Below are 14,168 nucleotides of genomic sequence, written 5' to 3'. Positions count from 1 at the left end.
TTCAACGCAAATAATGGTGTCCTGGTCTAGAAGACAGAACAATTAAATGGTTTTGTTCATCAAAACAGACTGAGAAACAGGCAGCGTTGTTGAAGAAAACCACCAAGATAAATGAGAAAGCTCTGAAAGCTAGCTACAAAGTTGCTAAACTCATCGCTAAATCCGAAATGTGGCAGAGACATTAATACTACCTGCCGGGAAAATCATCGTAGAAGAAATGCTCGGCCTTGGCGCCGTTAAAGAAATAGAAATTATCTCCTACTAATAGCAGTAGCACTTACTGCTACATGCTAATAGCGTAAATGGTAAGATAAGAACAACGTTATTTATCCCGAAGGAAATTGTTGTGCCAGAGTTTCAAGCAAAAACATAACAATAATAGATAATACTAGGAAGGAGGGAGAATAAGAAATACAATAAAATATAAATTGCCAAGGTTAACAATACAATATAATACAATATAGTGAACCCTCGCAACTTCGCAGATTATTTTTGTAATTCAGTTCTCACAATTTATCCCTGTTTAGCATTTTTTTTTGCAGCATTTTTTTCGTAATGAAATTGTCATTTTCTATCCTAAGAAGAAAACAGTGAAAAAAATACTAAAATCGGTTTTGTAAAATAAATAAAACGCCAGATGTCTTTTGCTAAACAAAGATATCCAGCATGGCAAACTCCCGCTTTTATCATTGGCTAAGTAGATCCATACTTGGCATGCTATTGGCTGATTGAGCATGTTGTTCCATTCCTCCTGCTGATTGGTTCAATGAGAGAGGCAGCTGATCTCCTTTTTGGTTGTTCCAAGCATACATGTCCTGGTCCACTTCACTGCTGTTGGCGTAAGCGGGAATACTGTCCACTTTGCGAAAGTATGCGATACCCCACGTTCCACAATGCCTCCTAAACACCCAAAAGTCTGGTTTATACCCCAAACGTAGCAGGAAGATGCTGACTATTGCTGAAAAGATAAAACTTCTCTGTATGTTAAAGGAAAGTTTTGCTAAAGTTGGCCGCCATCACAGCATTAACAAACCTACAGTTTGACAGCGACCTTAAGCTTCAGTAAAACGGCAGATCAGGTGATGACGAGACAAAATAAATTAATTTGTAAAAATGGAAAATGCTTTGGCCGGGTACAAAGACGTACAAAAGTACAAAGACGAGGAGTCGCTACGATACTATTGAAGCTTCAGCACCGGAAGAAGAGCGTGACGAGGAGGACGACAGCAGCGACGAACCACAACCCGGATCATCGAGCGATTCGTAAACCATATCGAAGTCGTATTGAAGCGTAAAACAGTCGACGGTGGGTTGATAACAGTTTGCGGGAGGTTGGTAAAGGGTTGAGTGAGGTTAGTTCAGGGTCAATATATATGGAAATACCATTACTTTAGTAAATAGATTAAAAATCAGTCGCAACAATTTCTTATGGCTCTATCTGCAAGCGTCTATTGTGAAGCGTCTCATTTTTTTTCCTAATTTTGCGACCACACATTCCCACGCGTGACATAACGCCACATTAGGCAACTCTTTCTCGGAGGGTGTCGAAAACAAACGTGTGAAAATTGTCGTAATAGTAATTAAACGTTATCCTGCAAGCCAAAGATAATCCTCCCGTGGGCCAGATTTGTCTATTTATTTTTATTGTCTCTCCATTTATTTTTATTGTCTATCTACATTTTATTGGCTGTTTATTTATTTTTAATGTCTGTCTTTATTTTTATTGTCTGTCTATTTTTACTGTCTATTTATTTTCATTATCTGTCTATTTTAACTGCCTATTTTTTTTTTTTGTCGATTCATTTCTATTGTCTATTTAAATTTTATTATCTGTCTACAGAACTGTCTCAGAAAATTAGAATATTGTGATAAAGTTCTTGATCTTCTGTAATGCATTTAAAAAACAAAAATGACTTTTTCATGATATTCTAATATTTTGAGATAGAATTTTTGAGTTTTCTTAATATGTAAGCCATAATCAGTAATATTAAAATAATGAAAGGCTTGCAATATTTCAGTTGATTTGTAATGAATCCCGAATGTATGACATTTTTGTTTTTGTAATTGCATTACAGAAGATAAAGAACTTTATCACAATATTCTACTTTTCTGAGACAGTCCTGTATTTTTACTGTCCATTTATTTCTATCATCTGCCTATTTTTGGTGTCTGTCTTTTTATTTTTTACTGTGTCTTTTTTATTTCTATTGTCTATTTATTTTTTATTATCTGTTTTTTTAGTCTGTCTTTATTTTTACCGTCTATTTTTTCATTGTCGGTCTATTTTTTCTATTGTCTGTCTATTTTCACTATTTATTTTTATTGTCCGTCTATTTCCACTAATTGTTTTTATTGTCGGTCTATTTATTTTTATTGTCTATTCATTTCTATTGTCTGTCATTTTCTTGTCTTTCTATTTCTGCTCCTCGCATAATTTCACTGTGGCTTTACAACGACAATTAAAAATCTTGTTTCTGTTCTCACCCTTGCTGTTGTTATTTTCATTCTGTCGTCTATTTTTATCCTTTTTGTTGTTTTGCATTTGTTCGTGGATGCCTTTTGCTATCTTTTATTTATATTTATCCTCATATTTATTAATATGGTGACTGTTGCCCTGCTGAGATAAAACAATCTCCTACGGAGATCAATAAAATATTAACCATATTGGTGGAATAGGCCGGTGTTTTCAAAACGCCTCAGTCTGTTTCTCGCCCGGTGCAGCGTTAAAGAACTCCTTCTTCATATATTTCAAAGCTCATGTGTGTGGATTTGATTTTACACCTGAAACTTTTTCAGGTTTTTAGTTTGTGACGTCACAAACCCCGCACAATCCAACGATTGAGAATTCAGATTGTACCCTAGGACGGGGAGGGATGGAGAAGGCTTTCTGATTGGTCAACCCAACCAACCCCCCCCCAACTTTTCCTCCTTCTTGACACGCACACACACTTGTCTGACCCGCAGACCCCCCGCACCCTCCCGCACCCCCCCCCCCCCCTCGGTGCACGGCGCCGCGGGCTGAGTTCAGCCCCTTCGGCTGGAGGCTCGGGTTTATCTGGAAGCAAACAGAAAAAGCCATTCGGGAGCTGCGCGCCGTCAGGTGAAGGAGCGCGCACAGGGAAACCGGGTACTCGCACCTTTCTTTTCCGTGCACGCTGCGGGGAGACATGACGGCGCTCTCCGCCCTTTGGGTGCTTTTGCTCTGCCAGCTTTTGACGTCGTCCTCCGGACAGGTAAGGCTTCCTCAAACCCGCGCGTTCATTTCAATGCAACATTACGCGTCGCCGTGCACGGTTATCCCCTGGAATCCGCGCACAAAGACGCCTCTGTTCCTTCACCCCCCCCCCTCCTCCGATTCATATTTTATTCTAACAAGTCGTGCATGTGTTGGTTTTGCACACGCAGCCTCTTGTTTTCGTGCGTAAATGCAGATTTACGCACGTCTGTGTCGTGCCCTCCCTCCCCCTCGTCGGCTCCCATCTGCATTAGAAATGAACTGAGAACCCCAGCAAGTTTGTTGTTCTTGTTGTTGTTGTTGTTGTTGTTGTTTATCTTTTTCACAATGTGCCCTTTTCCCCGCTGCAGCGGCCGGGCCCCAGAGGAGCCGCCGGCCCGCCGGGACCCCCAGGGCTCCCGGGAAGGGATGGCATCGACGTGAGTCGCGAAGCCTCTTCGCTTTCCGGATTTTTCTCCCCCTCCCTCCCTCCCCCCACGAGCGATGTTGAGAATTTTCATACCAATTGACGGTTTCTCTTGTTTCCTTCCTGTGTTTTCTTTGATAACGCGCGCGTTTTCTTATTCAACGTCGCTAAATTTAACCTTTGATCGACCGCGGCTCCTCCCACAGCCCCGCCCCCTAAAAAAAAAAAGATCAAATACCGTCCGGCGAGGCCGACCGACCGACCGACCGACCGACCTTTGGGTATCTGCTAAAGGCGACCCGGCGCTTCTGGGGTCGTCCTCTTTCGGGCCGGATGGATTTACAAGGCCGATATGAGGAGTTTCGTGTCGCGTCTCCGCATAAAGGCGTCTTTGAGCGTCCGGCTTGATGTTTACGTTTCTCCCAGAAAAAGCGAGACGCACAGAGGCTCCATTCATACATTCCCCAACTCTGTGAGACCATCTAGGGTTTCACCTCACACCTCCCCCTCCTCCTCCTCCCCCAAACCCACCCTCCTCCCCCGGCCCTGCGAGGCCTTCGCCGGAATTTTGCAAATTTAACTTCGGGCGTTCTAGATGCAAACCGTCCCGATGGGTACCCGTGTTTGTCCGGCTGTGTGATCCACTCGCTTCTCTCACAAACAGGGCAAACCCGGACCTGCCGGACTGCCGGGGAAAGCAGTGAGTATCCCGGAAAGGAGGGCCGAGTTTTGAATTTTGCACCTTCAGATTAACGGCGACTTCCCGTCCCGTCCTGCTCCGGAGTCGTCGTCACATGAGTTATCTTCTCGCCCCTGCGTCGTAGGGTCCGAAGGGGAAAGCAGGGATACCAGGAGCACCAGGAAAGCCGGGCTTGCCGGGACTTCCGGGGGTGGACGTGAGTGACGTCGGTCCGTCCAGGAAGCGGCGAAGAATCTCGAACGTTGACACCGCGTTGTTTCTCCGCAGGGTTTGACCGGCCCCGACGGCCCCGCCGGGAAGGACGGACCCCCGGGGGAATCGGTAAGCGCGCCTGAAGAGACGCACTCGGCTGATTCTTGCCGCTCGGTTGGATCTCAGGGAGGCTCCGACGCCGACGGGGACGAGGGCCGCGTTCCCTCTGTCAGTCTGCATCCGTCTCGCTGGCTCAGCTCCTTGGCGGGAATAATTTTAATGAGGGGTCGGGATTGGATTTGTTTCTCGCGGCCTCTCTAATCCGGCTCGGAATGCGCGCGCTTTCCCAGCCGGCCCGCGTGGTCGGAGGTCGGCGGTGATCGGTGACGCCGATAAACACCCTCGCGCCGCTACGTTTAGTCGATCAGAGAGGCGGCGCCTCGACGCTGGAAATGAAGGCTCGTATCGATGACGGGAAGGAATCGGCAAAGTCGGCGGGAAAGCCCCGCCCCCCTCCGGCAAGCCGTCTCGTTAGCTAATGAGGAAGGCCGGCGACCTCCGAGGCCAAACGCAAACACGGAGCCCGAATCAGCATCAGTTTCGGTTTCGCCCGAAATGGCGAAGCGCATTTTTCCCGTCGGCGTCCCCGCCCCCGTCGAGGAATGCCGACGAGGGGTAACGTCACTGTTTGTTCTGCCCTCTCACCTCCCAGACAACACAAATACAGCAGCGGGGGCGGCAAACAAGAGAGTCCCAGATCAAATTCTGGAAAATTCACCCCCGTTGTAGCTTCCCATTTCGGGAAATCGAACAATCGGAGGAATTGCCGAGACTCCCCCCGGCCTTCTTGAATGCGAAACGTCCGACGGCGGGACTCGCGGCTCCGGCCGAAGATCGCCGCCCGATGGGGTCGCGGTGACCTACATGTATGCTTCCCCAAGGATCCGCCCCTCCCCCTCGACCGTCGCTTTTACGTATAATCCCGTTTACCCGGAGGAAATGACCGCACTAAAACGCTCATGCCCTGGAAAAGTCTGGCAGCCGGGGATCGATCCGTTCCAATCCGCCTCAAAGTATTTACGGGATAGAAAACAAAAGATACGAGCCGACCGTTTCCGTTCAAGGCAAACAGCAGCCATGCAAAGTGTCCGAAACAAACGTAAGTGTACGATAAGCCGTAATTCGATGGAAATGTTTAAACATTTTGATGTTTTCATTGAAAAAAACAGCAGTTTTTCCGGACGGTTCAGAATCCTCCACTGCCAACTCGGTCCAGCTCTCACTGTGAACCCCCTGTCAGGGATACCAACATTATTAGAAGCATCTTGCTGACCTCCTCGGAGGTCTCCATGGGTTTTGCTTGTACTTAGAATTTCATTTAGCTTTAATTGAAAAAAAAAAAACCTGATATCCAAAAAGGTAAAGTTGTGGTGTTTGTTGGATTCTCTCTAGGGCGAAGCAGGACCACCTGGGCCACCCGGGCCTCCTGTAAGTACCCCTATGCACAGACTGGCCTGGATAGCGGGTCTCCTCCTGCTGACAACAATGTTCAGAGAGGACTCCATGCAGAGATTATATCTTGGGATGGGTATTGATGTTACGACTAAATCGAATCATCCCTCTGTGTTTGTGGCTTAATTGGCCTTCCTGTGTCTTCCGTAGGGCAGAGGGAGACCAGGAGCTCCAGTGAGTATCCGGCATCGTCTTCTCACACTTCTATTTCTGGTTCCGTCAAACAGCATCATGTCCGATGAAGTAGTGCGGCAGATTGTTTGTCCGATGTGAAAATGCGCGCCGATGCGTCGCACGTAACGTCTCTTCTTGCTTCCAGGGGTTGCCTGGAACCAATGGGTTGCCGGGCGGCATCGGACCCCAGGGTCCCGCGGTGAGTCTGATCCCGGATTCAACGTCCGCCGGGTCAGAATGACATAGTCCCGGTATTTCGTGGTATTTATTCTTTTTGTTTATAAGGGTCCCGAGGGTCTTCCGGGACTTCCAGGACCTACCGGCCCAGATGGACCACCAGTAAGCACTGCCATCTTTTACCCAGACACAACTGCCATCATGGATTCCATCAATGGCAAATCTGAGAAGCAGAATAGAAAATACGATGATAAACTGCTTGTAATCTTGCCTCTTTGTCTCACCAGGGTCTTCCTGGGACTCTTCATGATCTGACTGGTGAACTTCTGGTAAGTAGCACCTCAACGCTACACCAAAAACCAAGGGGACATTAGCTGGCTAGCCAGCGTGGTCTTCCTCAAGACACCCCAAGACAACGAGCCAGAACAGAAGAAGCGAAATACCGCACGACATTTGAAAATCGTACGACTGAAAAGCAGGTGTCCGGACACCTCTTACATGTTCAGACTGAGAAATGGCAGAGGACACTACAAAAATATTGGTTGTGTCCCAGTTTGTGGAGAGTTAGCGGCGCAATCCCCGCCTTTCGTCGGCCAAGACTCTGAAGAGCGACCTCTCGCCCTCGCTGGCCCGGTTCTCGCTGCTCTGCAAGTGGTTGAATGCACTATTTGCACAAGAGTAGACCCGAGTCCCAGGTTAGACCCGGTATGGTCCGCGTCCCAAACTGAGTCCCCTTCCAGATGTCACGTTCAGATGTGTCCCCTGTGAGGCCTGAGAGTTCCTCTATCTGAGATGAACCATCTCCGCAGGCTCAAGTGTTCCTTCTTCTGTCCTCCACAGTGTCCTGCCATCTGCCCACCCGGTCCCTCCGGTCCCCCCGGGATGCCGGGATTCAAGGCGAGTGTCAATTTTGTCCCGGTGCTTCGCCTTTACGATTGCCGTAACAATCGGCGTCCCTTTTGACTCCCGCAGGGTCACACGGGCCACAAAGGAGACAAGGGAGAGCCCGGGAAGGACGGAGAAAAGGTGCGCTAAGGATAAGAAACTATCACTTTTGCAAATGTACCAGTTTTGTGGAGATTCATTGTTTTGTCTGTAGGGGGACCCTGGGCCACCTGGTCCTCCAGGATTTCCCGGGACAGTTGGACTGCAGGTACAAAAATGGATTCGTTCTTTTGTCGGTGCGCATTGGATTCCCACCGTTTTGCGAAGCAAGCGACGAGTTGCTCTTCTGTTCCAGGGCCCACGCGGTCTCCGAGGTTTACCCGGCCCGATGGGAGGCGTAGGAGACAGAGTAGGTCATTCCTAAAACGATAAGAACCCGCTTCCTGTTTTGGCCTCTCGTCACTCACCTCGCTTCTCTCCAGGGCCTCCCGGGATTCCGAGGCAAGCCTGGCATCGCCGGGATCATCGGAAAGACAGTGAGTCTCTCTTTGTTTGCGCAGCGCCTGAAAGTGTCGAGGTCAGAAAGAAGCTGAAATCATAACAATGGTCAATCATCCGTGGGGTCGATGTGCGTCGATACATTGGATTATTAGTTCACCGTGTTGGATCACAACGCTGCTCCCATCAACGAATAGCTGCGTGTGTTCTATCTGATTTTCCCAGGGCGATGTTGGAGAAAAGGGACCGCAAGGATTCAGGGGCCCCAAGGGAGAAATTGTAAGTGAAGTGACTGGAGATGTGACGATCAGTTCCACGGGCGGATCAATGTCAAGCTGTTTGGTGTTTTTAGGGCAAAATCGGTCCTAAAGGCGCTGTTGGCAGAGCGGGACCGAAAGGGGAGCCGGTGAGTGAATATCTGGGCATTTCAGTTCAAATCGACGTCAGTTCTTGAAAAACATCGGGATCACATTTGGGGTCTTCCGCAGGGGATCCCCGGCAGGGACGGCAAAGACGGGACACCAGGACTGGACGGCGAGAAGGTGAGTTACACCTGCCTTACATCCGTCCTCTGCTCTTAAGTTGGTTGACACTCCCTGATGGTAACTGGGATGGCGATCTCTGCTTTGACAGGGTGATGCCGGGCGCCACGGCGTCGTTGGAGAGAAGGGGCCGAACGGACTTCCCGTAAGTGGGCAGCATTGCTGCGCGTCGCGGTATCACTCGAACGAGGCGCGTTGTAAAACTGTCGCTGCGATCCGTCGCAGGGTCTCCAAGGAAAGGCCGGAGCCAAGGGATCCAAAGGAGAAGTTGTGAGTACAAGTTCTGCTCCCTCAAAGATAGCATTCACTCATGAATGATGCATCACGGAGAAGACGTCATCCTGTCCCTTCTATACACCAGGGAGATCCCGGGAAGACGGGGGAGACGGGACCCTCCGGAGAGCCAGGTATCCCTGTATGTATCTGAGGGGTACGCAAAAAACGGGCGACAGTCTATTCCGCGTGACCCGGACGGTGTCTTATCCTTCTCGTCCTCCCTCAGGGTGACATTGGCATTCCAGGAGAGAGGGGGATCGCAGGACCCAGAGGAGTCGCTGTGAGTTCACCCGTACACTGTCAACCACCGCAACATGCAGATTATTTAGAAACGCAGAATCCCTCTCTGTTGCTAGAGTACCCAGAATGGCGGTGAAAGTAAAACCGGTTTGGACTAGTCGGTCTACAAGTCGCTGCTGAACTGAACCGCCTGGAAGACGCACGGGAAACTACTCTTCTAGGATTTGCGGAGACTTTTTGCTCTTTCTCCAAGGCGTGGGGGTCACTTGATACGTAGCCTCGCTCTGATTGGCCGTGGGTCTGAGCGGGTCGCTTCAGGAGACGAGTGTCCGGTTCCATCAGAAATCTGAATTTTCCGAACTATCGCGAGCGACTATGAATGAACGTTTGCGGCTCGTGGCCTCGACTTGGACCCAGTGACCTCAAAACAGAGTCGGGGCTGCTCTTGCGATATTATAATATATAATATATAAGAACATAATATTTAGTAATCATAATATTAATAAGAGTACTCGGCCATAACATACAGGATGATCCTGTTCCTTCTGCTGCTTCTACTTCCACTTCTATACAGGATTCTTAAAAGAAAAGATTAAACTTTCATTTCCTACAGGGAGGTATTGGAACAGCGGGAAACATCGGGCCTCAGGGAGTGAAGGGTTTCCAGGTCGGTACCACACACACACACACACACACACACACACACGAATACATCGTAAGTGTATTTGATGTTTGGTGGTCCTGCTCACTCACTGGTTGTGTGCTCCATGTGCTGCAGGGGGGCAAAGGAGCGTTGGGGGATCCAGGTCTTCCTGGCCCGACGGGGATCCGCGGAGAGTTCGGAGAAAGGGTGAGTTTGGAGCGTTGAAGAATAAAACTCCCGGACGCGACGGATGCTCCGCTCAGGTGAAACGCCATGAGGTCCGGCCGCCGACGGGAGCGAGCTCCCGCACAAAGTGTCCGCCTGTTCAGAAGTGCAGAACAAAGAGGGTCTTTATACCATCCAGCTGCCCACCTCGCTTCCCTCATACCTTCATACCCCCTTCCTACTCCTGCAAATAAATAGACCTACCTTTCATTTATTCACTCTCTCTTTCTCTCTCCCTTTTTTTTTTAAACCAACCAGGGTCCGACTGGAGCATCTGGAGCCAAAGGAGACATGGTAAATACATTTTTTTTGCACCTCCACAAAGTAAGCCGTCTTGGAGACATGTATGTCCTCGTGGAGTCAACAACCGCCAACTCGGTCTCCATCGCTGTCCCCAATTGGATGTTCCTTGTATTCTTTTAGGGAGTGGCAGGAAGTGACGGTGTACCCGGAGAGAACGGCGAGCCGGTAAGTCGTCTTCCGCGACCGGTTGAACTTTTGATCACATTAATGACCTCTTTTCGATGACATTTGTGACCTCTTTTCCAGGGTCCTTTCGGACCGGTCGGACAAAAAGGAGAGGTGAGACGCTTATTTTTTTGCCGTTGTTGCCTTTCTTTCCGTCAATCCCGTCTTCCCACGTACAGCGGCAACTTTTCAGCCGGCGTTGCGTGCGTAATTCATTTGTTCCCCCGACTAAACATTGAAACTCCCCGCTAATGCCCACTTGTGAGTCATCGCGCATGATTTTGCTCACATTCCAGGTTTAATAGGATTAATTCGAAATGTTTTTTTTTTTTTTTTTTTTTTTTCTGCTTTATCGGGCCGTTCGCTACGACGGCCGCGAGGGAGGGATGAGTCAAATTAGGCGATTTGTGTAATTAGACGCGCGGCATTGAAGAGCCTCGCTCGCCGACTGCTTGAGGTAATAAACCAGAATCAACCCACGCGTCGTCCCACCAGACAGTTCACCCCTCAGCCGGTGTTCAGTCGGCAACGCGCTCGGGTGGTTGCGCGCCATTTAAGCCTCATTTTCTTGAATAACCTCGCGCGTCTTTGCGGGCTACAGGCGGGAAAACGTGGAGAGCTGGGGCCTAAAGGAGTGACGGGGCCGCAAGGAGAGCTCGGGGCGAGAGGACCTCCGGGAAAGCCAGGACTGATGGGCCTCCAGGGAGAACAAGGTCTACCCGGCATCGCCGGAAAGACAGGCGTACCCGTAAGTACTCCTCCTTGTCTTGTTTGTCCGATGTGAAAATGCGCGCCGATGTGTCGCACGTAACGTCTCTTGCTCTTGCTCAGGGGAAACTGGTGAGCGAGCAGCACATCAGGGAGCTGTGCGGCTCCATGATCGATGGTGAGGATCCCCGTCGGGACGTTTTCTCCCCGATCGCTCGGGCGAAGTCGTGACTGACCCCCCCGGTGTGTCTCCGAACACCCAGATCAGATGGCGCAGCTGGCCGCTAACCTCCGGAGACCTCTGGCCCCGGGGATGGTGGGCCGACCCGGACCCGCCGGATCGCCAGGAAAGCCGGGAGTCGCCGGTTCCATCGGTCACCCCGGTGCCCGCGGACCTCCGGGGTACAGAGGCCTGCCGGGGGAACTCGGAGATCCCGGACCCAGAGGTACGAGTTTACGTCGACTTGAACTTTCGATGCCAGCTGGAACCGGCTGGAGCTGACGGTTTGCTCCCGCGCCAGGTGATGTCGGCGAGCAGGGTGACAAGGGACCCGTTGGGAAGGCCATCGAAGGCCCCGCAGGAGACCAAGGGTACCAAGGTACGAGGCCTCCTTCACCAGGCGTCGCTTTATCTTCACCTTTTCCAGATAAAACTTCCTCATTGGAGACTTTCTACCCACATCTCCGACCTGGTATTCTATAATCGTTCCTCACCCGTTTCTCTTTCTATTGTGTATTAAATGTTTGTATTCTATTCTGTATATTCTACATTCCCTTTGTTTATTATTATCTGTATCCTTTATTTGCATATTCTTTTTATTTCTTCTTTTCCGTCTTCACTTTTCTACACCGCTGTGACAATTGAATTTCCCCCCTTTGCGGGATGAATCAAGTCAATCTTATCTCAAAATATTCAAAAACCAGTCGGTTTATTAATTTACTAATGTCGCCATGTTGAAGAAGACAGGGATTTTTCATTTAGCCTCTTAAAAAAGTTACTTTGATATTAAAACAGCTCATCAATACCACGGCCAGAATATTAATTTGTTATTAAAGTTGACGCCATTTTCTGAGCAGTCAAAATTATATATTATTATTTTTGAATAATTTAAATCGTGTGAGTTTTTTTTTAATTTTTTTTTTAAAAAGTGCGAGATTTAAATTGACATTTTCACTGTTACTGAATGCTATATTTGGTCTCATTCTCCTGATTTTTATTTTTTTTTCCACAGGCTTTCCAGGGGTTCCCGGGATCGTCAAAGACGGACGCGACGGATCTCCGGGAGATCCGGGTGAGCCCGGAGAGCCGGGCAGGGTGGGTAGGACTGGGCACCAGGGAACCCCCGGGATCTGCGACACGTCGGCCTGCCAGGGAGCGGCGGCCGCCGGGAAATCGTCCAACCCCAAAAACCATTAAGCTTCCCTTTCGGCAACCTGTCGCCGTCCGGCGCGAGGAATCGGAAGACGAGCGATGGCGAAGCGCCCTCTTTATTTAAATCCATTCATCACGAGGCTGGGGGGGGGGGGGGGGGGGGGGAATAACATCGACAGGTGCGGAATTTTTGAGGACCGTCAAGGGAGTGGCATGACAGAGCGAGCGAGTCCAAAATAATAGATAAAAAAAAAAAAAAAAAAAAAAAAAAAAAAAAATCAAAGATGAAAACCCACAAATTAAGCGGACGGGCGGAGAAACGTGCCGGAGAACCGACTTCTTTTTTTTGCTCTAGATATCATCACGAACCAAGACTTGGCCGGGAGAAAACAATAGACGCCTCCTTTTTTGTGTGTCGAAAACTTTGTACGGGCCGTTTCCCCGGCGCCGCCGCGTAGGGTTCACTCTGACTACAACAGTGACTGTGTCGGCGAGCGTGCACGAGTCGGCCCATTAAAACAGGCGTTACCTCAACATGTTGCAGTGTCACGAATAACGGAGAAAGGGGGCGAAGGGCCTCAGTCGGGGAGCTGTGTATGTGTTGTAAAAGAAATAAAGAGCAAAAATCCCAGGTGCCCGGAGCTCATGTAGATGAATCCAAACAAATAAAACGTGTGTTAAGTCTTTTTTATTTTTATTTTTTTTATACAGCTGTTTTTTTTTTTTTTTAAAAGAACAATCTGGTGGATGGAAAAAATCAGACGTTGTAAAATAAATCTAATACTCATAGGTGCCGTTTTTTTTTTTTTTTTTTTTTTTTTTTTTCCCTTCCCTCTTACTTTCAAGAACCTGCAATGATCACATCCACTCTGTACTGCCGGTGCTGTAACTATTAAATATACATGACTTTAGATACTATTTATTATTTGTGGGTGACTGTTGTATGTACAGTAAGATGATACAGCGACGTGTTGTGAGAAAGAACAAATAAAGCCACTTTTCAGTAAAACATTACTCTTCTCTACAATATCCGCTCAACACTTTGCATTTGAGAGTAATATGTTTAACACTACTACTCCTGTAAAGCCACCCGGTAGAGACGCCGCTCCTAAGCGAACAATAAATACCAACAAATACACCGTTTCGGCAACTAAACTGCGCTGTCAGGTAAGATGAACCCCCTGATGCGGGGCGTCTTAAAAACGTAAATAAAAGATTTTTTTTTTTTTGCAACTGTTTAAAGATCCGAGCCCGCGATCGTCTGCGGCAACATCCACGGGAGCGGCGCCGCGAGCTAGCCTCCTTCAAGCGCTCCGACGCACCGAGGTTTTCTGACTTACGGGGTAAAAGGAGGGACAACGTCGGCGTTATTTTGCGAGCGGGATCCTCGCCGGCGCCTCCTCTCGGGGGAGCGGGGCCCGGCCGGAGGAGCGGCGGCTGGACGCGAGCGAGGAGGAGCGACCACGGTGTTGTGCGCTCTCTGGAACTCCTGCGACGCGGAGGAAAACGAACCGTGAGAGATGGACGCTGCGGGCGTGCAAACAATGACACAGCTAAAAGTTCCTTTAATTCACATTCTAGAATCTAAGATTCCTGGAAAAATACAGTTGTAAGCATCTGGATAAAGAAAACTTTACTCCGCCTCAGGCACCCTATTTTATGAGGTGTCTATTTTCTGCACTATAAGGCGCACCTAAAAGCCTTTAATTTCCTCAAAAACCGACAGTGCGCCTTATAATCCAGTGCGCCTTATACATGGATCAATATTGAGCTGCAAGAGGTCTCAAAACTACGGGAAGCAGCTGCCGACTCCATTTTCTCCGATACAAGAAGTAGCGCAAGTAGCGCACGATGCATGCTGAGATATATGAGCGTTTCATTTTCGTGTGTGTGTGTGTGTGTGTGTGTGGACCCC

At 48.9% G+C, this 14,168-nt stretch overlaps 1 protein-coding gene across 1 annotated transcript; it reads left to right on the top strand.

Annotated features, from left to right (window-relative positions):
* Positions 1-3,050: 3,050 nt before the first annotated feature.
* col9a3 (collagen, type IX, alpha 3) lies at positions 3,051-13,262 on the top strand. The gene is made up of 32 exons (XM_086158998.1): positions 3,051-3,233; positions 3,586-3,654; positions 4,306-4,341; positions 4,466-4,537; positions 4,609-4,662; positions 5,986-6,021; positions 6,196-6,219; positions 6,365-6,418; positions 6,505-6,558; positions 6,684-6,725; positions 7,237-7,293; positions 7,369-7,422; positions 7,496-7,549; positions 7,637-7,690; positions 7,764-7,817; positions 8,005-8,058; positions 8,132-8,185; positions 8,268-8,321; positions 8,413-8,466; positions 8,547-8,591; positions 8,683-8,736; positions 8,824-8,877; positions 9,451-9,504; positions 9,616-9,687; positions 9,964-9,999; positions 10,129-10,173; positions 10,255-10,287; positions 10,775-10,921; positions 11,005-11,059; positions 11,145-11,327; positions 11,403-11,480; positions 12,114-13,262. The coding sequence occupies exons 1-32, from the start codon at positions 3,168-3,170 to the stop codon at positions 12,296-12,298; spliced, it is 2,037 nt and encodes a 678-aa protein (XP_086015124.1). The 5' UTR covers positions 3,051-3,167; the 3' UTR covers positions 12,299-13,262.
* The last annotated feature ends 906 nt before the right edge of the window (positions 13,263-14,168 follow it).

The sequence above is a fragment of the Fistularia commersonii genome, chromosome 14 (genome assembly GCF_037954325.1).
Source record: "Fistularia commersonii isolate RoL2024-O1a breed Wild chromosome 14, RoL_Fcom_v1.0, whole genome shotgun sequence".
Classification (NCBI taxonomy): domain Eukaryota; kingdom Metazoa; phylum Chordata; class Actinopteri; order Syngnathiformes; family Fistulariidae; genus Fistularia; species Fistularia commersonii.
The sequence above is the reverse complement of the archived record's forward strand: the minus strand, read 5'-3'. Positions and strand labels throughout refer to the sequence as shown.

Excerpts from the sequence above, each read along its gene's own strand:
- col9a3 (XM_086158998.1), top strand. The coding sequence starts at position 3,168 with ATGACGGCGCTCTCCGCCCTTTGGGTGCTTTTGCTCTGCCAGCTTTTG. Across the intron at positions 4,663-5,985 it reads ACGGACCCCCGGGGGAATCG|GGCGAAGCAGGACCACCTGG; the intron begins GTAAGCGCGCCT and ends GATTCTCTCTAG. Across the intron at positions 8,592-8,682 it reads AGGGATCCAAAGGAGAAGTT|GGAGATCCCGGGAAGACGGG; the intron begins GTGAGTACAAGT and ends TCTATACACCAG.